This window comes from Astatotilapia calliptera, chromosome 1 (genome assembly GCF_964374335.1).
Source record: "Astatotilapia calliptera chromosome 1, fAstCal68.1, whole genome shotgun sequence".
Lineage (NCBI taxonomy): Eukaryota > Metazoa > Chordata > Actinopteri > Cichliformes > Cichlidae > Astatotilapia > Astatotilapia calliptera.
Window position 1 is genome coordinate 40,497,248 of NC_137422.1, and position 23,855 is coordinate 40,521,102.

At 45.8% G+C, this 23,855-nt stretch overlaps 1 protein-coding gene across 3 annotated transcripts in view; it reads left to right on the forward strand.

The window, feature by feature from the left end:
- dok4 (docking protein 4) overlaps positions 1-23,855 on the forward strand; it is a 60,592-nt gene that overhangs the window by 18,023 nt on the left and 18,714 nt on the right. For 2 of the 3 annotated variants that reach the window (XM_026177158.2, XM_080301015.1), the window contains one exon: positions 10,190-10,522. In XM_026177158.2, coding sequence (XP_026032943.1) covers positions 10,457-10,522 — 66 coding nt within the window. In that variant the 5' untranslated portion in view covers positions 10,190-10,456. Of the gene's footprint in view, positions 1-4,303; positions 4,326-10,189; positions 10,523-23,855 lie in introns of those variants that run through there. The other variant, XM_080301019.1, reaches the window with a different exon arrangement.

Genomic DNA, 23,855 nt, shown 5'->3' on the forward strand with positions numbered 1-23,855 from the left:
ATTAGAAATGTTCAGCAGATTTAAGAAGCTTTCCTCCAGCTTGTGTGCGCTCAAACTTTATTTATCATCACTGGTGTAAATTATTTATCATGTGTTGTTCGGGACAGTTTGGCCACTTTCATTTCAGGGCTCACTGCGAATATCTGCCAATAAAAGTGCCGGACAGGCTGAAGCTCTATTATGCGTGACTGTATGAACACAGGCTGGCAGCAGTTGAGTGGAAGCAGAGTGGAGGATTGATAATTCACTTAAAAACATGAAACCAAATCGTCGCTGTCAGACGCAGAGCTCTGCACATCGTCTGCTTCCAGCAGCTCCTGATGACATTTGTCTTCAAAAGTGAGAGCGGGAATGATTCACAGGTGAGAAAATGTCAGCTTGTTTACATCCAGCGGCGACGCTGTCGTGGAAAAGTCACCTCATGAATGAAACATTTCGTTTATCTCAGGTTCAGCGGCACGAAATCGAGCCGCTGGTCGGGGCTGTTCTCGGCACAGGGAGCAGCGGGAGAAACACCAACGTGGAGTGAAATGAACTCGAGACACTTTGTCACCTACAAAAACAGTTTGCACATCAAATATCAGGGACGCTACAGATTAAACCTCGGTGCTCCAAACCCCTGATCCCGGGGGAGGGCGTGCCCATCGCGACTTAGGTGAGAGTCACGTCGAAGGAATCGACCGTGACCCAGATAAGCAGGTTAACTGGGACGTGAACACGTGCACAGGTGCGCTTAAAAAGGCAGGCAGGAAGAGGCAATTAAGAAAAACCCTGACATTTAAAAAAAGGCGAGGATGTCTCAGATTAACCTAGATAGCAAAATGTGCGCAGCCCAGATCTGAGCCGACCCACAAATGCTTGTGCATCACAGGTTACTCCTGTCTGTGCTGCTGGTGGCCAGGTGCGTGTCAGAGGTTAGCATGACTCTTCCAGCCTGCAGCAAAGTGTTTCTACGGTGAAGGGGACACTAACAGAAAAGGCCTGGATGAGATCCCTGCAGCAGCTGCTCTGCATCGACACGTCTCTGCTTGTTGCAGAGCCGGCGACGTCACAACGAGCGACCGAACGATCATAATTGGCACTTTGCTGTCACCGTGACTGCGCTCTGTGCTGCACACTGATATTATACCGGCCTGGGGAGGTTTAACGTCCTAACGTGTCATCAGTCCTGCTGACCAAATCACATCTCTTCAGGCGAATGCAGTTATTATTTCTTCCTCAGTGCTGCCTGTGTGTTTTCTCGGGCCAACAATGAATTCAGACATTTCAGCTTCTGCCGGGAGAGCTGCGAGCTGTTTGTCGCGTTTTCTCTGAAGTGAAGAAGTGTGACGCGTCGCCTCGTGAAAGATGGCTCAAAGCGCTCGTGGCGGAGTGTTGGTCATGTGTGCGCGTCACCATCTGATATGAGACTGGAGACGGAGCGTCTCTCTGTCTGTGGCCCCTCTCCGTGTGTGTGTTTATCCCATCGTTATCTGTGACAGATAGTTATAAGCAGACAGACTGACGCTTTCCCAAGTGTTAGCCTTGGGGCGTCCTGGGGAGAGGGGTGAGGGTGAGGCAGAGAGAGGAAAGAGGAGTATCTGAATTTCTCTCTTTAATATCCGACCTCCCCACTCCGAGTTCGTCTTTTTTTCCATGTCATGCTCTTTTTCGCTCTCATCATCTCGTCTTGTTACGTCTTCAGTGAGCTCGTGTACCAGCCCTCCTCATTTTACTTTTTTAATATCAGACATACAAAAACACTCATGCTGAAGCACTGAAACCTGGACTTCCTCTGACGTCCAGCAGAGGCAGCAGTGAGTCGGTCCCCATAGACTCCCATGTTAAAACTTTGCAGCAGAAATAACCATGTTGATGTTTGCAGCCTGATACACTGTTTGGTCTCTGTGGATCATTCCCTCCTTCATACCAGCTGTACAGGGGAGGATGTTTCTAAAACTCACCTGTTTAAATTGTATTAAGGATTAAAGTTTGCATTATTAGGGGCGTGGCCTCTGTGACTGACAGGCGGATGGTGACACAGGTGGCTGTAGCTGCTAGCTGTCTGCTAGCTTCACCTGAACTGGACCTGTTACTGTACTAACAGACCGTCCAAGAAGGCGGAGCTCCAGGTTTGGTGCACAGTGAACTTCAATGATTTCATTGAATGTTATTGAGCTACAATTAGCATCCACCTGTGCCTGAGTGATGTTCGTGTACAGTCTTTGGAGGCAGACTGGTAATCAGTCTGAGTAGCATTAGCTGATAGCTTAACAGTCCTTCTTCCTCCAGTTATGGCCAACCAATCACGGCTGTTTCTAGCTTTATGAAGTCTTTGCCTGTTTGTCCTTCGTTAAACAGTATTTCAGAATAATATTAATTTAAATTTCTAAAAAAAAATCCTATTTTAGCTTGAGACAGAGTCCTGCAGACAGAAATATTTCTCTATGCATTGGTCAGTATTGAGATTTTGGGGTATTTTGCTTTGATAACCTAACAGCCTAACTGTTTAAACAAAGATATAAAAGCCGTAAAGTTCTCATTTCAGCCTCAGATTCATGTTTTCGAAGCATTTTACTGTTGATTACAGATCTAAATGGTACGTGGCCACACTCGAAAAATAATTTTTCACCCTGAATAAACACGAGGCAACGATTATGATCAAAGGATTATTTACTGTAATGTTTAATCTTCCGCTGACCGCTGTAAACCGAATGTATGAAAATCAAGTAAACTTCATTTGATCAGATCCATTCAAATTCCTATTTTACAAAATTACATGTAATTAAAATAGGTCAGGATTTGGGGCATCAAGGCTAAAATCAGTGACTATGAAGAGCACTGAGTTGTATGTGGGTATTTTGATATGTTGCATTTTGTGAGTATATCAGGATTTATCCTAACGCTGGGCTGCAGTTTGGAACCTGTTAGAAAAACTCGGTTCCTCATACGTTAAAACTGACAGTAAATCATACACAGACATAAATGCCACAGGCAAAATTAGCTTTATTGCTGGGACTACTAATTTTAAATCCAAGAATCAGGGGCAGGCTCACAAGCTCTGCTCTCATGTCTGTGTGCGTTTCAGTGTTCGTCATGGCAGCAGGACGGATGAATAAATGAACAACTCTTTGCATAAAACATAAGAGCAAATAGGAATTAAAGCGCTTGTCATTTCGCTCACAGTGGGATGAAGTGAAACAGGAACCAGATAAACAGACTGTAAATGTTAGAAGGCGTTCACTGAGGCTGCCGGTGATGCAGCCTGAGGGAGACCGGAGAGCATCTTCCTCCTAACCAGAGCTGCTCAGTAAGGCTCAGCTTCGCTCTCAGGTCCTCGGCTCAGTGAGAGATCCTGCACACACTGAAATGCAGCGTCAATCTGTTCGTTCCTCGCTAAAATACTGCAGACGAGGCAATTGTGAGCTCGGGAAATGAACTGTGTCGTGTCCTTCTGTCACATTAGAGGCCACTTACAGTTCTAACTGTACAAACACAGAAGCATAGAAATGTCCATGCTTTATAATTCCACTCAGTTTTATTTACACAGCGCCACATCACAGCAACAGTCGCCTCAAGGCGCTTTGTATTGTAAGATAAAGACGCTACAATAATACAAAGAAAGCCCCGACGAGCAAGCACTTTGGCAACAGTTCTCATGAAGAGCTGTGCGCTGGTTTGGACAGACACAGCTGCGTAATGAATGTAATGTGATGCTATCGAGTGTTGCGTAATGTTACGGTGTTACGGACTCATAACACTCATTAAGAACACAGACTCCCTTTCCAGCAGGCCTGCATCCACGTGCACTCAGACAAACTTGATTTCTGCCACGGCTGCAGATTTAACTCGGGGTCAGGTCGGACCAGTAGAGACAAATATCTTCACAGCTCCGTGGCGCTGTCACCGTTTCTCAGCTGTCTGCACAAACAGCAGCTCCTTCATCTTTCTTCTTCTATCTTTCATCTCATTTCCACTCCACAGGGTGGGCTTTGCCGTTATCCAGACAAGGATCGATAAACGCAGCGAGAACAGTCCAGATGATATCGAGGCCTCGTGCGTGTCAGAACTCATGCAGGCTCTTAGATTAATCACCTGACGTCCTGTAGATATGCAGATTGTGTTCAGAAGAAAAGAAAAGATCAGAATAGAAAGGAAAACCAAGGAGGTGGAAGGTGTGCGTGCATGTGTGCATGTGTGTGCGTGTGTGTGTGAAAGAAGAGGAGGCGAGGAGACAGGCGTGCAGGAAAGGAGGCTGATTGCTCGACTGATTTCATGAGTCACTTCTCTGCAGGCGAGAGGCTGGAGAGACAGGTGGCTGTGCGAGTGTGTCGCCCCGGCTCACTGTGAGTAATTTTATTAGGGGTGTGTGTGTGTGTGTGTGTGTGTGTGTGTGTGTGTGTGTGTGTGTGTGTGTGTGTGTGTGTGTGTGTGTGTGTGTGTGTGCGCAGCCCGACATGCTGGCCAAATGTGATCTTTGATGTACACTAGTGCCAGCCCGAGAAGGAAAATACTCAGGAGAGTATAAAGGTCAGCACACACACACACACACACACACACACACACATGAATGTCAGCCTGTTGGCGATTTAGTTGCTGCCAGATTTTTTGAAAGGAACAAAATATTGAAGCTTCTTTGTGTCGTGTTTGCTGTGAGATCGAGTGCAGAAAAACAGACAGTTGAAGAGACGGCGCGTTATTACTCGCTGTAAACAAGAGAGAGGGCGGCTGAGGCCAGGCAGCAGCGTAAACAATCCATAAGTGATCAATTTCAAAAGCTCCGAGAGAGACTGCAGGACAAGAAACAGGAGAGACGCCCTGAGGATGATAAGACACAGGTGAACATCAGTGAGAGAGGGAAGGACACAGAGGGAGGGGATAAGAGGGCGCAGGTCAGGACAATTATGTCGCGCTTTAACGTAGTACGCTACGGGCCAGATTTACTGACGTGCTACGCCAGCGCAAAGCGTAAGAGGCGGGAACTGAGGTGTACACCAGCTGTAGTTAACGTTTTGACTGGTGTGTCATTAGTTCATGTAGCTGTGATTTACAGCGTGAGCACAGTTATCAGAGCAGCATGTGTCTGTGGCTACACCAGGATTTAAACCTTCAAAACAAAACAGGAAGTGGGAAACTGAAAGGATAACAGGAAGGTCCAGAGAGAAGCCACACAAACCAGGAGAAATCTCAGAGTCAGCGATGGAGCAGATGAAGGACTGACACAAAGACCACGAAAGCGTCTGCCAGTGGAAGCTGTCCTCTCAGAGTGAGCAGAAATCTCAGTACTGATGTGCAGCGACAGCCTCTGATGTTGTTCTCTGTGTGAAGATCCTCCGACATACTCTAAGAAGTCTGAACACGAGTCGTGACAGATGCTGCTGCGTCTGCATCAGTGCATCACACTCTGCTCGACAACAATCCTCAGATCTTTAACGCTTCCCTCCCTGAGCACGCCGGTGTGTTGATGTGAGAGCTGCAGGCTTCTGCAGGATACCACACACATACATGCACACACACATGCACACACACGTGCACGCAGGAAGGGCCACCGTGCAATCAATAAGGCTACATCAGGGAATCGATGTCAGGCGCTCGTAATCTCCGGCGTGCTTCGACAGGCTCTTTGTGCGTCTGTGTGTTTTTAAAAGCGATCACAGCTCAGATGTGTTGATGCTGACGGTGCAGGCGAAGCACGTTTGGACGCTGTTAGTTCTTCTGATTACAGGAAGTCCTCCAGCAATATTAAGATGTAAATATTCAATAGAAATGAACTTCTAGTTATGCAGTGAATATAAACAAAGGTTAAAAATGTATAAAACGAGGTTAAAATCAGTTTTTAATATTCTTCACATTCAAAATTTCATTTTTGGTTTTCAGTTTTTGGGCCCAGATGTTGTTTTGTAGTCTGAGCTCAGGCGTCTGACTTCCTGTTCATCCTGTTGGACCTCCAGTAAATTTCATATTCAGGAAAGATTTTATGTTCTGCGCAGCACAAACAAACATAAAAATCATAGACGGTGTTTCATATAAGTTACAGTCTTATTGTCTCATAAATACATTTCATAGAAAAGAAAAAAACATTTAAAAACACTCAAAGAAGCAAAGGTTGGACATTTATTTCTATACGGTTCCTTTACTCATACATATATTTGGCCTCTGACCTTCATCTGCTTATTTTCCTGTTTAAATGTCGTTCATCTAAAGTGAGGTTTTTGTGGAAGTGACTTGTTTCAGTCTGCAGGAAGCACAGCCAGTCGCCGATCTCAGCATTAAACTTGCACAAAGTGAAGACATTTGTAAACATTTAATTTTTCTTTTGTGTTTTTGCTGTTAAGAAGTAGAAAAATCAATAGTTGATGTTAATGATCCACGAGTTTCCTGGGATGTGGAATTAATCCTGGGTGGATTATCCCGGTGAAATAAAGACTTGTTTATATTACTGACAGACTTCCTTATCATTTTCATGTCGAGGTGATTAAACACAATAAAGGGTGGGGCTTACATTAGCATTACAGCTCTCCGATGTCCACAGAGACTCTGATTGGTTTCAGTGGGCTGAAGAGGAGGATGCTGAGCTGCGAGCTTCAGATGGGAAGGCCGGATGGAGCGCACGCGTCTCTGTGCAGGAAGAGGCCGGAGGCCGCGCACCGGGAACTTTCCACCGCCTGCAGATTTCATCAAATTACGATGAAAATCAGGAACAACTGCAGTCTCCGATAAAATATTGACTGTCGCAGGCTCAGGCCCGGAGAACATCTGAGCCTGTTTAACAGACTCAAGGAGCCGAAACTGAAGCTGAATTATTTTAAATCTGTGAGAAAATGATAAATTTCTTTTGTTGTTGACGTGCCACTGTTAGCATCCAACCCACCCAGCTCTGCATCATTACAGTTTGTGTAGATGGGACAGTTTTATTCTTTCCTTTAAAACAATGAAGTGAACAAACCCGTCAAGACTGTCTCAGATCGTTCTGGTAGCAGCTCCATTTGTAGTTGTTAGCAAAAATACTTTAATGTACGTTGCATGTGCAGGGCGGCACAGTGGTGTGGTGGTTGGCACAGTCTACCTGACACGATCGTTGGGATAACCCGAGACTCTGAATCAGCCTCAGGGTCTCCAAGCAAGGAGAGCGGAAAGATTGGCGATGATGAGCAAGCGCCCGGCAACAGTACGGAGGAAAAACTCTTTTAACAGGAAGAAACTGAAGCAGGCTCAGGGAGGGGCGGGGCCGTCTGAGGGGAAAGAGGAGAGCGAGAGCGAGCTCAGAGCTGTGGTCCCTCAGCCAGCATCCACTTTCATGCTGATCGTCTTATTTGATAAGACGATCAACTTATTTAACACGCTCACAGGGTTCTTATTATGTGCTTTTTACCATCTGTCCTGATGCACCTGTAGCCTGTGTGTGTGTGTGTGTGTGTGTGTGTGTGTGTGTGTGTGTGTGTGTGTTTCATGCACAAATATTCTGTTTGTTTAGTGTTTAATTGTCTTTTGTGCCTGAGCCACTTTATAAAACCAACACTGCTGTAATGATAAGCCTCTCCTCCTCTGTGTGTGTGTGTGTGTGTGTGTGTGTGTGTGTGTGTGTGTGTTAATGAGCCCCTTGTTAAACTTTAATGTCTCTGTTCCACTGTTGTCAGGGAGATTTACCACTGAGCCCTCTGGGAAATGTCTGCCCCACTGCTCCCAGCCTGATGGCAAACACACACACACACACACACACACACACACACACACACACACACACACACACACACACACAGAGTCAGGCATGCGTGCACATCAGTTTGCTCATGTGCATGAATGAGTGCATACATTTGTGCTGCAGTGTATTATATTGTGTCTCAGCTTCAGCACTGAGTGAGCTGAGTGTGTCTGCTCTGTGGAGATGTGTCCGTGTGTGATTCTGCTGTGCTTCCCACTCGGTTTACCGCCTCAGCAGATGAAACACCCCATCACCTCCCCGTCACCTCCCCGCCCCTGCGCCCAAACCATCCGCAGACCGAGCCGAGGTTTGGATGTGAGACCGGCTCTCCTGCATTCGTGTGAGGTCACAGGTTAATTTGAAAAACACACGGCCGTCACATCTGAAACTGGAGCACACCGTGAAGTCAGCTTGTCTTTGTCCTGAGTGTCGCTGACACTACTGACTGACACATCCTGTGTGTGAAAAATAATACAAACACTCAGTGAGGAGCACAGTGCTCCACAGAGCAGCACTCACAGAGGGGACAGGAACATTCATATGATTGTTTTATAGCAGAGACAGCTGAGGAAACGAGATACAGGGAGAGACAATAAAGATGATCAGAGGGAGGAAGTAGAACTGCAGGCAGACAGGCAGACCACAGCTGTCCAGGTAAGACAGGACGAAGGACCCCAGCCGAGAGAAGAGGAAGCTGGATGCTGCAAATACACAAATCTAAACACTAACACAGAAACCACCAAAGACTTCATTTAAAATAAATGCATGTCGCTGTCACTGTGGTGCTTTTTGAGGTTGTGATTTTCTTTTTAGTTCTTCCTGTTTGAAATGTTTTATTTCTATTAGTTAGCATGAGCTATTCTTTGCTCTGATTGGATGTTTAGTTATATTTGTTTCCATGTTGTCTCAGCTCGCCGTCTCCCCGTCATGTTCACCCATGTACGCCCATCGTGTCTCGTTCCCTCTTCCCTTGTCCCCTGTGTTGTATCCTCCCTTCCTCTCTCATGCTTCCTCCCTCCTTCTGTCTTTCGTACCAAGCTTGTGTGTCCCGGTTTATATCTCTCCGTGTTTCCTGTTTTATTTTGAAAGTCTTGTGTTTTCATGTTCAGTGTGTTTCCTTTTGCTTCCCCTGTGGTGTTCATCTGTGTCAGCTGTGTTTCCACTTGGCTGTGTATTGAAGTCCTCTGTCTGCCTCCCTTCAGCGTCAGGTGGTCATGTTTCCTGGACTTCATCTCATGTTTTCAAGTTTCGTTTTTTCCAGGTTCATGCTCACGTTCACGTTTTTTCATGTCTAGCTTTAGCTTCACCAGTTTAGGTCATAGTTAAGTTCTCACCATTGTTTCTCCTCCCTACATTTTTCTGACAGCCATGATAAAGGATCGCTTTTTGTTAAACTTCAGTTTGGGTCCACAAACACAGCGGCCAATGAAGTGATTAAACAGCAGCCATCCAAGAGAGCATCAGAGCTCTGCGTGCACGTTTCAGACAGCAGACAGGTCGATATGTTTGAAATGTAAATATATGAGTAGGAATAGACTGGGGTGATCGTTTTATTCTAAATTATAATATATAAAGGTTTATGTGGCTGATTGTCTTTATTGGGGCGTGTGGAGACACCCCTGTGGATCGTGGGCGTGGCTTATCTGGTATAATTAGCAGTCAGAGAGCCCTTTGGTTTGCTGTGCTTCACAGCTGCCGTGTAAGCTGGCGAGCTGAAGCTTCGATAAATAAAAATATGAACTCGTCTCTGCCTGCGTGAGTCTTGCTGCTCGATGGTCATTCCTTACATACACGTTCAGTATGAGACGGAGAAAGACATGATATGTGACATAACGAGCTCCACAAAGCCTCGTTTTATCTCAGATACATATCCAGATATGTATGTCAGTATGAATTGGCCGGCAGAAATCAAACACCACATGTTTTTGAATCAGTGAGCAAATCAGAGTCGTGGGCGGCTGCAGAGAGAGTACAACTGCACATTTACATAGAAGCAGTGACTGTTAACACTGAATCAGCTTCACGGGGACAAATGAAGACGACCGAGGACGGCAGAGCTGTGTTTACACTGTCACCTCATAATGACTGCTGAACAGAGAGCACGAGGAGGTCGGGCCGTTTGAAATGCAAATGTAGCCCGATGGAAGCCGGCTGACGAACGGAGCTCTGATTAGAGAACGCTCAACGCTCCAACCTTTTTATTTCCTGGTTTCAGCGCCGTCTAATAGAAGCTGCCTCCTCTGATTTCCTTTATGTCACTGTGCAACACACACACACACACACACAGAAACGCAAACAATCAAACAGGGAAACTGAAATCCAAGCAGACACACGGGAAACTGTACATTCAGCACAATCCCACTGCATGCTTCCCCTCAGAGTTCAGTGTGTGCCAGCGGCATGAATAATGCACGTTAATGTTGTGCACCTCGCTCTTCAATGAATAATGAACATATATCCATTTCTTCTCCCTCTTTCTTTCCATCTTACTGTCGGTCCATTTCTCAGAGATGCCAGCTGGAGAGATGAGCTGTCTGAGGATGAAGGAATGAGAAGGAAGGAAGACGAAAAGGAGAGGAACCTCAGCCAGAGGAGACGAGAAGGAGAGAGGAGGATGTTGGGAGTTTTGTGAAAGAGGACAGGCGAAGAAAAGGTTCAGTTTTTTTACTTTCAAGTGGAAAAGTCCAAGAAAAGACAGACAGACTGTCAGTGACAGAAGCTGAACGAGTGAAGGAGGAAACATCTGGATGGTCTCCAGTGTTGCGGCCTTCAAAGATGGCCTCCAACTTCAATGACATCGTCAAGCAGGGCTACGTACGCATGCGCAGCCGCAAGCTGGGGGTGAGTGGGCGTTTCAGCTCTTCCATTTAAACATGATCTTCAGCGGGCCGGGTGAAACAGTGTCAGTGTAAAGATGTTTAGCTGCACATTTAATCCCTGAGCTGTCCGAATGTAGGAAAAAGAAGTGAAACTTCAGCAGCACGGCTCAGTTTTTCTACGTGATAAAGAAATGAAAGAAACCTGTCAGCACGAATACAGAAAACTACAGAAAAAGTTCTGTTGGCTCATTTTCCCTGAAAAATGTCCGCAGTAATCATTGCTGTGTTTTTGTATTTTCTAAGATAATTACATGGGTGTAGTATGAACAGCGATGGGGTGGAGGTCTTTAGGAGCAGGAAGACATATAAAACCAAAAATAGTGCTTTGATGTGGACGCGATGGATGTGGCTGTGAAACTGAGACATGCTGATAAACACCTGTTTTCTCACTTCCTGTTCTGGCCGTCTGTGGAGAAGTGAAGGGATTTTGTTTTTTGATGCTCACAGCTGTGAAAAACCAAATGGTCCCAAAAGAAGCTGCAGACAGCAGCAGAAGCAGAGTGCCGTCACACAGGAGTAGTTTTTGGATTTACGCTGATGTCTTAATGATGTCAGGCCACTTATGAACCTCAGCGGCCTGGTGTGAGCAGGCCTGCCGGGCTCAGCCGGAGCTTACAGGCCGTAGATGAAGTTGTGTATGGGTGTAAATACAGACATTGCCTGAGGCTGTCCCGCTGCACTGAACATCACCTTGAATATTACTGTCCTGGAAAAGCAGCTCAGTCCAGCCTCACTTTGCTCCCACTGGGTTTGGAGACAGAGTGCGTCTCCTCACAGCCGCGGGATCCAGTTTCACGTCTCCACGTCAGCTGCACGGACAATGCTAATTCGAGTGAGTTGCATTCAGACGGCGTAGGCGGCACAGTTCAACTCTGCACGACTTATATTATGGAACGAACGCAAATCAATTAAAGTCAGGTTCTGTTCGCCAGCTCGCTTCAAATAATGGTCGCGCTGCTATCGCCGCTCCCAGAGCTGAGTGAACAGCTCTCAGAGGGGACGCAGGAAATTCCCACTCCTGTGTGAACTCTGATATTACCCGAATAAAGTTTCACGTCCTTAAGTTTTAGCTCAGGTAATGGATTGCATATAAAGAAAAATGTGGCCTGTGGGAAATAATGCTGTTGAGTTTTATTGCCTGACCTACACTGACCGCTCTGTTTGTTCCAGAGTTTTTCTAAAGCCTTGCTCATAAATGTGAGACACAGAGAGGAACTGTGGGTGGTATCTGCTCCTGCTGGCTCGTTCAAACTTTTTCAGTGCACAGAACAAACGCTGGGAATCACTTTGTTTCTAGGTCCGATTGAATATCAGAAAACCAGCAGCACTGCTGGACGTCATCTTAAAATAAATTCAAAGTCAACTTTAGCACTCCCAGCATTTTATCCCGGTCTGGAATATCCGGCAACGACTAACTGGAATAACAAGTTTGGAAGATGTTTGGATTGGCTGATTTGATGCATGTAAGCAAGAGTCTTTATTTTTCTGGATCCCTGATTTCACACGATGATGTCAGAGGTTTGTGTGGTGGTGGAGTGCGGATCTAGACCCGAAATGCAGCCTGAACACTGGGAGGCACAACGTGAACACAAAATGTACTTTGAATGAGTGAGTGGAGACAGTCCCAGGAAAACAGCCCAAACGGTAAAACACGAAAGCAGAAAAACAAACTAACGAGAAACATCACAGTATTTTATATCAAACGCACCAACAAAGAAGACGAGAAACTGAAGACAGAGATACACAAGGAACAGCACAGGTGCAGACAGCTGGAGAAACTAAACTGAAAGGGTTAACAAAATAAAACATACATAAATTCCCTAGAGATTAATAAAGTATTCTGATTCTGATATATCACTTACACCTAACAGGGAGACAAGACTATGACTAAAAACCCTAAAGACTAAACTGAGTATAATCAAGGTCAGAACTCCAAACAAAGGAGAGGGGAACTCAGCTAAGGATGGTCCTGCTGGAGATTTTTTGCTGTTAGAAGGGAGTTTTTCCTTCCTGCTGTGGCCAGGTTCTTCCTACTCTGATTGTTGGGGTTTACCTGTATTACTGTACGGTCTCTTTCTACTGTTAGCCGCTGTTAGCCGCTGTTAGTCATTGTTAGCCGCTGTAAGTCATTGTTAGCCGCTGTTAGCCAGTGTTAGTTACTGTTAGCCACTGTTAGTCGCTGTTAGCCAGTGTTAGTTACTGTTAGCCACTGTTAGTCGCTGTTAGCCAATGTTAGCCAGTGTTAGTCACTGTTAGTCGCTGTTAGCCACTGTTAGTCATTGTTAGCCGCTGTAAGTCATTGTTAGCCGCTGTTAGTCGCTGTTAGCCAGTGTTAGTTACTGTTAGCCACTGTTAGTCGCTGTTAGCCAATGTTAGCCAGTGTTAGTCACTGTTAGTCGCTGTTAGCCAGTGTTAGTCACTGTTAGTCGCTGTTAGCCACTGTTAGTCAGAGTCTTGAAATAAGGTCAGTAATGGTCTTGTTTCACGTGTGAGGCTGGGCTGAAAAATCTCACACAGCTAAAACTTGCTGCAGCAGATTCAAATCCTCCACATCAAGAGCCAAATGTGATTGAAAATAAAAGCTGAGAAATATTTTATATGTTATTATTTATGTTATGTATAAAATATTTGAGTTATTTTTATTTGTTAAATACTACAGTAACTGTTTTACTGCAAAAACCCTGTATATTTTAATGATACGTAGCCTATTTAATCCACTTTAAAAGCTCTACACTTTGAACAAATGGGAATCTGTAGTTTTGAGGATGCGGTGAATTCCCATCACTTAAACATAGAAAACAAAAACCTAAGGCACTTTCCCAAATTCAGCAACAGTTCTACTCGTCGCCAGCAGCTCCACGTTTTCTCCCCGTGCGCCTGGATCGTTCCTGCCTTCAGCGCCACAGGACCCGGCGAGCGACATCTGTCTCCTCACCTGTTCCTCTCCTCCTCTTCATCAGGTCGCCTCATCACAAACTCATCATCATATCCTGTGCTATGATTTACTTTTGTTTGTGTTTGACGAGGTTTGAGCGCTCGCCACACGTGTCACAAACCTCGCCTCTGCTGACACAGCTCCAAACACGACTCTGCTTACGATGATCAACAGAGCAAGCGAGCACGCACGAGCCTTGATGCATTGATACAGACGTATTTCACAGGTGGAAGAAGTAGTTCCTACTAATCCTTTAGACAGTCCCAATAAAATAGTTCCACTCTGTTCCTGTTAATGATTAACTGCAAGTTTAACCCAGATGACTAAAACCAATATTTCCGTATCAATCCGCACACCACTGAAGTTCAGACTGTGGAGTAAACTCAGCATGCACAGACACATTTTACCTGGAGATGTACGTGAACACCTGTGTGTGTGTGTGTGTGTGTTGTGTGTTTGTGTTTGCTATGATTTCAAACATCTGTAATCAGAACTCAAGCCTGAAATTACATGAAATCCAGAAGTTTCGTGAACGTTTTATTGTGATTCTGTTTACGCGCTGGTTTTGTTGCTAATCTGAACCTAGCTACAGCATTTACCTGTCCATCCACCGATGGCCTCGTGCTGACTCTGCCTAGTTTGCTGTTGGATCTGCAGCTGCAGAACCCGTGAAGCTCTGCAGGGTTCGTTTCTGCTGTTTACGTTCAGCTTTGTGAACGAAACCCACAAATGGCGCACAGCAGGAATGAACCGGCATCAGTTATGCTAATGAGCAAACGTGACAAACATTCAGCTGCTCGTTAATGAACCTGTTTGTCTGGATGAAACAAGCCTTTACAACAAGTGTAATAACAGGTCATAAAACCCAGATCCTGATTTTATAGCCTCTAACGTTCAGTGGTAGCGAGGGAGCGATCTGATTGTGCACTGGGTTCAAATTGCTTTTGGGTGCAGGAGGGATTTACAGGAAATGAGGCGCGCATGTAATCCAGCATCATTTTATCTCACCACTCTGAGTCCCAGTGACGGGAGAGGGATCACCAACAACCGGGGGCATCACCCTGTAGCCACGCCCTCTTTACGAACGTTGTGAATCGCAGTTTCTGTGACCTTCTGACTTTTTCTGTAGCGCCATCATCTGGTCATATTTAGTCTTTCCTGTGACGCTGTTTTTAAAAGCAGGAAGATGAATGTTCTCGGATTTTCTGACTCCTAACTGAAACAGAAGCAGGGCTCTGACAGTCGGTGTAGATTATTTCCCTGCTGAGGTCTGTGTGTCTTCTCAGCTTTGCTTTAGCTGCTCAGACTCTGAGGAGGACTGTTTTCTGTCCTTCATCATGAAGATGAGGGATGGAGCTCTAATCGTCGTGGGCTTTTGTTCTTTTCCCCTCTTTTATAAATGCGGTTAATCACTTGGAGGAGTTCTGGGACTTCTGAAATCTGAAAAAGAAATGATTGGTCCATGAAGCGAGTGATGAATTGAGGGATCTAAAGTGGTTTTGATTGGCCCGGGCATGGTCGTTTTATCTGGAAATAATTCATGTAATGGCGTGTTCCAGCTGGAAGGCAGACCTACTTATCCACAGCAGAATTCCTTCTCCGTTTCGCTCTCTTTGGGAATCTTTCTGTTTGCTTTGAACACTATCTCATGTCGTATTTTTGCCCGGTCGTCTCTGACTGCCCTGCCGTTTAATTGCTCTCCGTCTTCGCTTTCTCCCTGTGCTGCTTTCTGCCCTCAGTGCTGATTCTGCACAGCTCTTCCTTTTCTGTCTCGTTATCTGCATCCTTCCTCGGCATTCCCGTGCGCCATCCACCCCTCTCCCTCTGTGTTTTTGCCCTTTTAAATTTGCTTCCTTATTCCAGCTCAGTCTTGCCCGCGGTCTTGCCCTTCGTCGTCGCGTGGAGCGCTCTGGCAGATATGAAGAGGCTTTGCAGCAGCAGAGGGATCAGAGATGATGTTAAGGCCACATTTCTTTGTGGATTTGTGGGTTGTTATTGAACATGAACACCGAGGAGTTCCCAAACCAGCTGACTGGACTCGGTGCGCTTTGTGTCCGATTTTCTCCTCCTGGATAAATCGGATTTGTGACTTTGATTGATTGGTAATTTATTTCAAACATGTAAACAATATACAGGTACATTTATTAAAGAAAATAAGAGAGAGGGGAAAAATACTATACAAAAAATCAATGCATTTCAATATAGCTGCCGTTCTGATTCATTTACATGTTGAAAGGGAAGAAGTAAACACTTATTTAATCCCACCCCTGTCCCATAAATTATCAGTTAATATTTAGTTGCTTCCTTACTGATATAATTTGTAAAAAAAATAGTGAACAGATTTCTGATATACTATATCCTATAATATCACATCATGATTTTTTATTTTTTAAATAGAGACATTCACTTAATTTAAATATTTTCCTTTTCTTTATAGTTCGAGAAGATCATATTTTTATAACTCTTTTTGAACAGTTTTGTGTTTGGACGTTGCTTTAATTCCATATTCAGGCTGTTCCACAGTTTCACTCCATGCACAGAAACACAAAAGCTTTTTCTTGTAGTACGAACCTTCCCTGTTTTGAAGTTACATACATTTCATATATTTCCTGGCAGTTCTTTATTTTTTGCTTTGAATAGAATTTGTGCTGTTTGGAATTTCACTCGATCGTCAATTTTCAATATTTCAGTGCAAAAATAGTGAGTTTGTATGTTCCTGTAACCTGCAGTGTGGATGATTCGAACTGCTTTTTTTTGAACAGTAAAATGTGAATGTAATGTGGTTTTATAGCTGTTGCCCCAGACCTCTGCACCATAGCTTAAGTATGGTGAAACCAGTGAACAGTAGAATATGAAGTGATGTTCTGTCGAATACCTGTTTTGCCTTGTTTAGTACTGCAATGCTTTGTGATACGTTGGAATGAATATATCTTACGTGAGCTCTCAGTTAAGTTTTTCATCTATTATTACCCCCAGAAATTTATTTTCACTGACTCTTTCAATATCAACACCATTTATTTGAATCTTTGTATTTAAACTACTATTTCCAAATAACATAAGTTTAGATTTATTCAAATTTAATGATAATTTGTTTTTATCAAGCCAGAACTTCACTTTACTTATTTCATATCCTCCAATAAATTCTGCAGATCATCACCAGAGCAAAAAATGTTTGTATCGTCAGCAAAGAGAACCATTTTTAATACTTTGGACACTTTACAGATGTCGTTAATGTACAAGTTGAAGAATTTTGGACCCAAAACTGACCCTTGGGGTACACCACAAGCAATGTCCACACAACATACAACATACAACATACAACAGCAACGTGTCAATCACACTGTAGCCACGCCCCAAACCCCTCCCCCTCTCCTATGTCCTTTCTGATTAAACGGGCCATGATTTTATAATTGAATATCGTGTTTTATTCAATAAGACTTGAAACCTGCAGCTGAGATGAAAAACTCAGAGCTCAGGTGAGCAGGACGTTTCTATCCAATCAGACGTCATTTTAAAAGCAGAGGGTATAATGTCGCCAGTCTCTGGTTCACCTGACATGAGACCGACTGGAGGTGATTGTCAGCTCAGTGTAGATACTGAAGGCCAGCATGGAGAAACCCCGAGTTTCCCCCTGTTAGCACGTCAGAAGCCTCACATTTGAAGCTTTTGGCGGGCGAGCGTCTCTGCGAGCTACCTCAGAGTTGCAGAGAGACGAATAGGAACAGAGGTGAACGGCGGTTTATCTGAGTTAGTCTTTGCATCTTCGGGGCACAGAGGAATGGCACAGCTGAGGTCCTCCTCAAGGCCGGATAGATGGACTGCCAAAGTCACGCTTCATTTATCTCAAGAGGAACAACAAAGCCAGAAGGAAAAGGGCCGCCACGCAGTGCCGCCACGCTGACCTCAGCTGTGTGCGAGTCTCTTCTTTGTTTCCTGCCTTAGCATTTCCACCGCCCTCACTGGATAATGAACTACAGTATTGATGAGATTGGTATTGATCAGCCTCCAGGCATAGAGCATCCCACACACGCCCTGTCAAACCGCCTCCCGCTGATTAATCATGACGTCGATGCATTCAGATTGCTAATAAGCTCCACGTCTCGAAACATATGTGAGATGTTCCCCATCCGTCTGTGTGCTGAGTTCTGCCTTTTGGGTGCAGCGAAACAAATGCTCGTCTAGTTTTTTCCACTTCCTCTGAGCTGTAAAATACATTTCCCATCCTTCAGCTGCGTCCGCTCGCTGGCGCCTTGGATGCTTTCCAAACTTTGAGATTGGAAGGCCGAACGTGCCTCAGAGGAGACGAGTGTGTGTTTGAGTCCTGCACAGGTTCATGGGCGTCTGTTCCAGTAATGGCTCCGTGTGTGCGGATGCTGCGTTGCAGCCAGCGAGCACAAAGTTACCAACGCATCTCTCCAACAGCGACGGTCCAGACCGAACGACCCCCGTGTGGTTCTGAGATGCAGCGTTTGAGGATGTGCTCGGGCTCCAGACTTCAGGAAACGATTTATTCTAAACAACGTTTACGTGAAAAGTTACTGCTGAAGCTGAAAATGAATATTTCTCTGAGTTCTCCGTCCCGTTGCTTTTGGACTCTGTGTGGATTTCTTTATTAATGGTTCATGTTTAAACCTTCCTCCTGCAAAACAACCCCGTCCTGGTCTTTGACTCGGTCGGTGGATTTCTGCGGTAACATCTTTCCTTTCTTTTGTGTTGCCTCCCTGTGCGCCTCCTGTCTGTGTGGACACAGGACCGCTTCAGAGCCTTAGTTTCAATAAATGTAAATACGTCATCACAAACTAAATTATGAACTGGTGAGAGAAAAAACTTTTTTATTAAATGTATTAAATTATTCAATTTTATTTGATAGAAAAAGCAAATTAATTAAGTTTCCTGAAATAATAAATCATGTTAATATTCTTTATGTTAATAAAATGAAGTTCTAGAGGGAACGTTGTACTCCGGTACTTTATTCCTGGAGTCTCCGGGGATGAGATGAAGGTGAAAGCGTCGTAGTTAATGAGGCCGATACCGACGGAGCACAAACTGCAGATCGGTCACTGGTTTGTCGAGCGGCTGTGTGTTCAGCTCAGGAACAAAGAGCTCACGTTTGGATCGGAGCTGATCGAGCAGGAGAAAAGAAAGATGTTGGGCACTCATCACCAGATTAAAAAAACAAACTGAATTATTCATGTGGGTTTATTGAAGGAGAGTGATGGATATGAACGCCCTGAAGGCCCTCAGACTCTCCCACAGATGGAATTAAATGTGAGGTTGCCCGAGGCCAGATTAAACTTATAGACACGACACATGAGAAGGTGATAGGTGAGCTAATTTGCAGGATATATATCCCCCCAGACGCCGGCTGTGATCTCTGCTTATCCGGCACGCAGCGCTCAGACGCGTTTAAGGCCAAAGATGAGTTTCATCTCTGCGCCAAGCCGGAGAGCAGATGCAGCAGAATCACTTCAGCTGTCTGCACATGCTCAGAACGGACGGGTTTCCTCATCCTGCACATCGGCTGAAACTATGTCAGCATACACAACATGAGCAGTGGCTTTGAGGCCCAGCCCCACATGTTATCACACAGCTACAAGACTATTCAATTCAACTTTATTTACACAGCGCCAAATCACAACAACAGTCGCCTCAAGGTGCTTTATACTGTAAGCTAGACTCTACAATAATACAACAGAGAAAAACCCAACAATCATATGACCCCCTGTGAGCAAGCACTTTGGCGACAGTGGGAAGGAAAAACTCCCTTTTAACAGGAAGAACCAGGCTCAGGGAGGGGCGGGGCCATCTGAGAAGGAAGACAGGATAAAAGACTATCATGCTTTCATTTCAACAGCTTCCTGCAGACACCTGCTCAGCACCAGTCCAGTGTTCAGTTCTGGTCTCAGGCTGATGAGGAGGAGGGGTTTCCATATGTCTGGCTTCTGCTGACCAATCATGTTTGAGCAGGCCTTGGTTGCAGGTAAACGGTCCACCTGGCTGTTTGCCCAAATTCTGTCTGAGTGACTTAGCCTCGTGATCTGCATCTAGCCTGGAAGTTTGAGGAAGCAGCAAAGCGCTGGCTGTTCCTCTCAGAGGCGAAAGCTGCACTCATGCTAACACGCTGCTCTCTGTCTGCTTGTGCAGAGAAGGATTAATGAAACTCAGCCAACAAAGAGATGCATCTGCATGCAGTCCTCCGACAAGCTAACAGCTCGCCACCTGTGCTTTACGCTGCACGCAGGTCGAATGCTGATCAGCTGAAAGTTTAAAGAGAAAAAGGGAACAGCAGAGTTCAAGCAGAAGATCAAGAAAGGCAAAAATAAAACGTGGAGCTCAGCTTCAGCTCACACGTGTCTGAGATAAGCAGATAGTATCACCATCATGAGTCTCCTCCTGCTGTCCCGAGAATCTGGAAACGAGTTTGATTTACCTTGAAGGCATCGTTACATAAGCAGCCGCTGAGATTAATGAGCTATCGTGACGTGGCACCACCTCTCCTCCCCGCTCTGCCCCGGCTGCGCTCTGACCTCTGACCTCCACCCACGTATCCTCCCGCCGAGCTGCTTTCCTTTAATTTTAGAGGCGATGTCGGCATTCCCGAGAGGTCATTTCAGTTTGTACAGATGAGTCATTCATGTGTGTGAGTGGTGGGGGGGTTACAGCCAGGTGCTGAAAAACACAACTTTAATCCAGTTACGGTGTTTTCACTCCTGCCGTGTTTCACCCGTTAAATCAAACTCTGCTTCTTGAATTTCCTCCTCTGTGTGCAGTAATCACACCAAACCAACCTCACCACGAGCCTGTGGAGGCGGTGGTCTCCGCCCAGGTCTGTTGATGGCGTGACTGTAATCTGACCTCAGTCCGACGTAACGACCAGGTTTACTCTGTAAATGAAAGCTGAAAACCTTCCCGAAGCCACGCATGCTTCATGTTCTGGGATCCAGCCGTGATTTAGCCTGAATCCTCCGTGTTCTCCAGTAGCCCAGAACTCAGCAGCTTCTTCCTGTATTTACTTTTGTTGCTCCGCCCCAGACTCACCTGGCCAATGAGCTGACAGAACATTCTCACCTGGTTTGTAGCGGCACATTTTGGTTCATTTGGGTTTTTCACTGTGTGAAAACAAACCAAGCTCACATGAACAGAGACCTCAGCGTGATACAGACGGGGGGGCATGCACACTACACGCCTCAGGGGGAGGGACCACGAGGCAGGGCAAGGACATAAAAACCGAGAAAACAACTCCTGTGAAGCAGGGCTTCATCTTATCCAGGTGACCGCAGGGTTTGAACCTCTGCTGCAAACCCAGCCAGAGCAGGTTGGAGATCAACAGCTATGAAATCACTGCCTGCTGACCAATCAGTGTCCTGGAAGATCCGTTTTTTCTCCTGTGAGATTAGCACCTGATCCTAGGACAGAGCAGCTGTTCTACATCCAGCTTTTCAGACTCCAGCTCACAGCTACAGGTGGGAAACCTGGCGTTAGCTTAGTGAGGTGATAGCCAGCTTCATCCCCGGGTATGATGAGGAGAAAACCCTGACCCGCCTCTCGTTGCCTCACTCAGAGAGGAGGATTAGCTTTTCCACCTACATTTAACGTCCGTGTTGTGACTGGTGTAAGGTGTGAGGTGCTTTAAATGATTTTCCTCATTCCTCAGTGGTCATCGTGTCTTATTTGGGGATTACAGTTCTGCCTCAACACGCTAAACTCAGGACTGACATCAGCAGCAATTAGCACGCCGTCGCTGTCATTGTTAATCCTGCCTGAGGAGTTAATCTCCAAAAGAAGAAAGCTGAGAAGCTGAGGATTCATTGCAAGATCCTGGCAGGAATTAAACCAGTCGGAGCGGGATGTGAAGCTGCTGGTGGATTAGGAGAGAGAGCAGGTAAAAAGTTAAGATCAGAGACTTCATCTGTACACATGAGGTCATAACAGGAGCAGGCAGCAAAGACAAGGAGCAGGCGGAAAACCAGGCAAAAATACCAAAATACCGATGAAGCTGACTCCTCCTGACAGCAGCCAGGAAACAGGCGAAAGGTCATACATGAGGAAAACTGCTGGAACAGGAGCAGCCAGAGGCTGCACGGAGAATCGGCACAGAACATCCCGACAGCCTAAGCCGGGCTCTCACGTATGCGTCGGGTAAGGCACCGGCACATTTTATGTGGACACGAGTTACAGCAGGTGTTGTTTGACACAGACGTGGCTCGACTGTCACGACACTCCTGACACATCCACACCGGACCGTGGCTGAGCTCAGGCAGCCAGATTCACCCTGAGCCGAAACCGTCAGTCGGGTGAAACAGGAGCAAAGTCCTGACTGTTTGTAACGATCAGAAAGAGACAGAAGAAGCTCTAGTTAAAGAAGTAGAGCTTAGTAAAGTACAACTTTATTTGCTTTTGCTTTTTTTTATCAGGTTTAAGTGAAGCGATCTTTGAAATTAAAGTTCATCAAGACAATGCTTCAAAATAAGTGCCTGAGAAGGCCGCTGAGTGGTGAGGGTGGAGTTTCTGCTTTTATTGGATCAGCAGATCATTGCTGTGATTTTAGTGTTCGCTGCGAGTCGGAGTGAAACAGATTCTAATGATAGAGGAGAGTGGAGGCGCGGCCTGCTGCGTCTGCTGCCGTCGTTACGGTGACGGATCGCACAGATGTGGTTACTCTGCCCTCGCTGTTCACGGCTCTGTCTTCAGAAGTGAAAATGTTTGTAAAAGTTTTATAAATCAGCCGGGACCTTTCATCAGGCCTGACGGCAGCGCCAAGGTTATTCGTCATGTTGACGTGTACGCATCATAAAACTCTGTAAACTCGACAAATGAGCGTCTGCGCACAGAGATGAACGGACTCAGCACACATGCACACACACACGCACATGCACGCGCACACACACACACATGCACACGCACGCACGCACATGCATGCACACACACACGCACGCGCGCACACACATGCACACACACACGCACGCGCGCACACACATGCACACACACGCACACGCACACACACGCACACACTGGGAGATTTTTTATGAAAGTTGAGGAAACAAACAGCTGCTGATTTAAACCAGGAGTACAACTATTGCCCAAAACAATCGTGACTGATTCGTCCTCGTATCGAGCAACACTGAGGTTCGTTTTATCGACGTCCTGACTGACAAACCGCCGCGGTATAAAAGATGGCCGTAGCTCTCAGGTGATTTAAACCTGCATCACAGTCAGAGAGGACGATTATCATCTTCTCTGGTTCTACGTTAACGACTCGTCAGGCTCGAGTCGTCGCTGTCTCCGGGTTCACAGTCAGATCGACACTTTGTTTGCCACGCCCACTTTCAAAACACGCAGATGAGTTTCACTGTGAGGAGACTGTTGTTGTGATATAAACTAAGTTGAATTGAAGTGAACGTTTCCTGGTTCCTCTGGGATTTAGCTTATGGGTTGGAGGCTCAGTACACGCATCTTCTCCGCTGTTGGAGATTTCTGCCGTAGACGAGTCTGTCCTCTGAGAACGCTCTAATCTTCTCCGTGACGCGCAGCACGTTTTTCAACCACCAGGAAACCAAACAGTAACCGACTAAATGTGTTTTCAGGCGATGCCCCACAGTCACTGCACCGGTCGATGCTCGCGCTGACCTTATTTTCTATCAGACCAAAGTCATCACCAGAAAGAGCTCGTGGTCCAGTACAGAACCAGTGCAGCTGTTAGCGTGGAGGTGTTGGGACGCAGAGGCCAGAAGCTTAATGAAGCAGGTGTGCTGAGATCTGATCAAACTGTAATGGTGCCTGTGGGGACGCTGGTTAGAGATGCAGGCGTTTCCTGAGACACAGCACATCGATCCTCTGTGTGTCCTGCTGGAGCTGAAAGGTTGCACTTGTTTGTGCCACCTTTAAACGCAGGGACAAAATGTCATTGGTTCGTATTGATTTCTAGAACGTCTGAGTTTGTTTTTAAAGCCTTATACCTCCAAGTCCCTCTGTCACAGGTAACATCAGAAGAAGGAAGAGCTCAGGGCTTCCTCGGAGTTGTGTCCATTAAACTGAGGCAGGTTTCCTTCATCAAGGGATTGATTTACAGAGTGTGTAACGAAACCTGAAGCGAGGGTCGTGTCTGCCTGAGAAACCGAGGGACGCCTCACACTCAGACCGGTCCTGAAGCATCATCCATTTGTGATCCTGTTAGTGCCATAATTTCCAGAATGGACGTTATCATGTGTGACTTCTAGAAGAAGAGTCGCCCCCTGGTGGACACGAGAGACGGTTCCTGCATGTCTGAGGCACACTGGACAAACATGCTGTGATCAGAAGTTTCCATCCACTCATCGTGGGCATGAATTTCAGGCTCATTTGGGGCTTTTAATGATTTCCT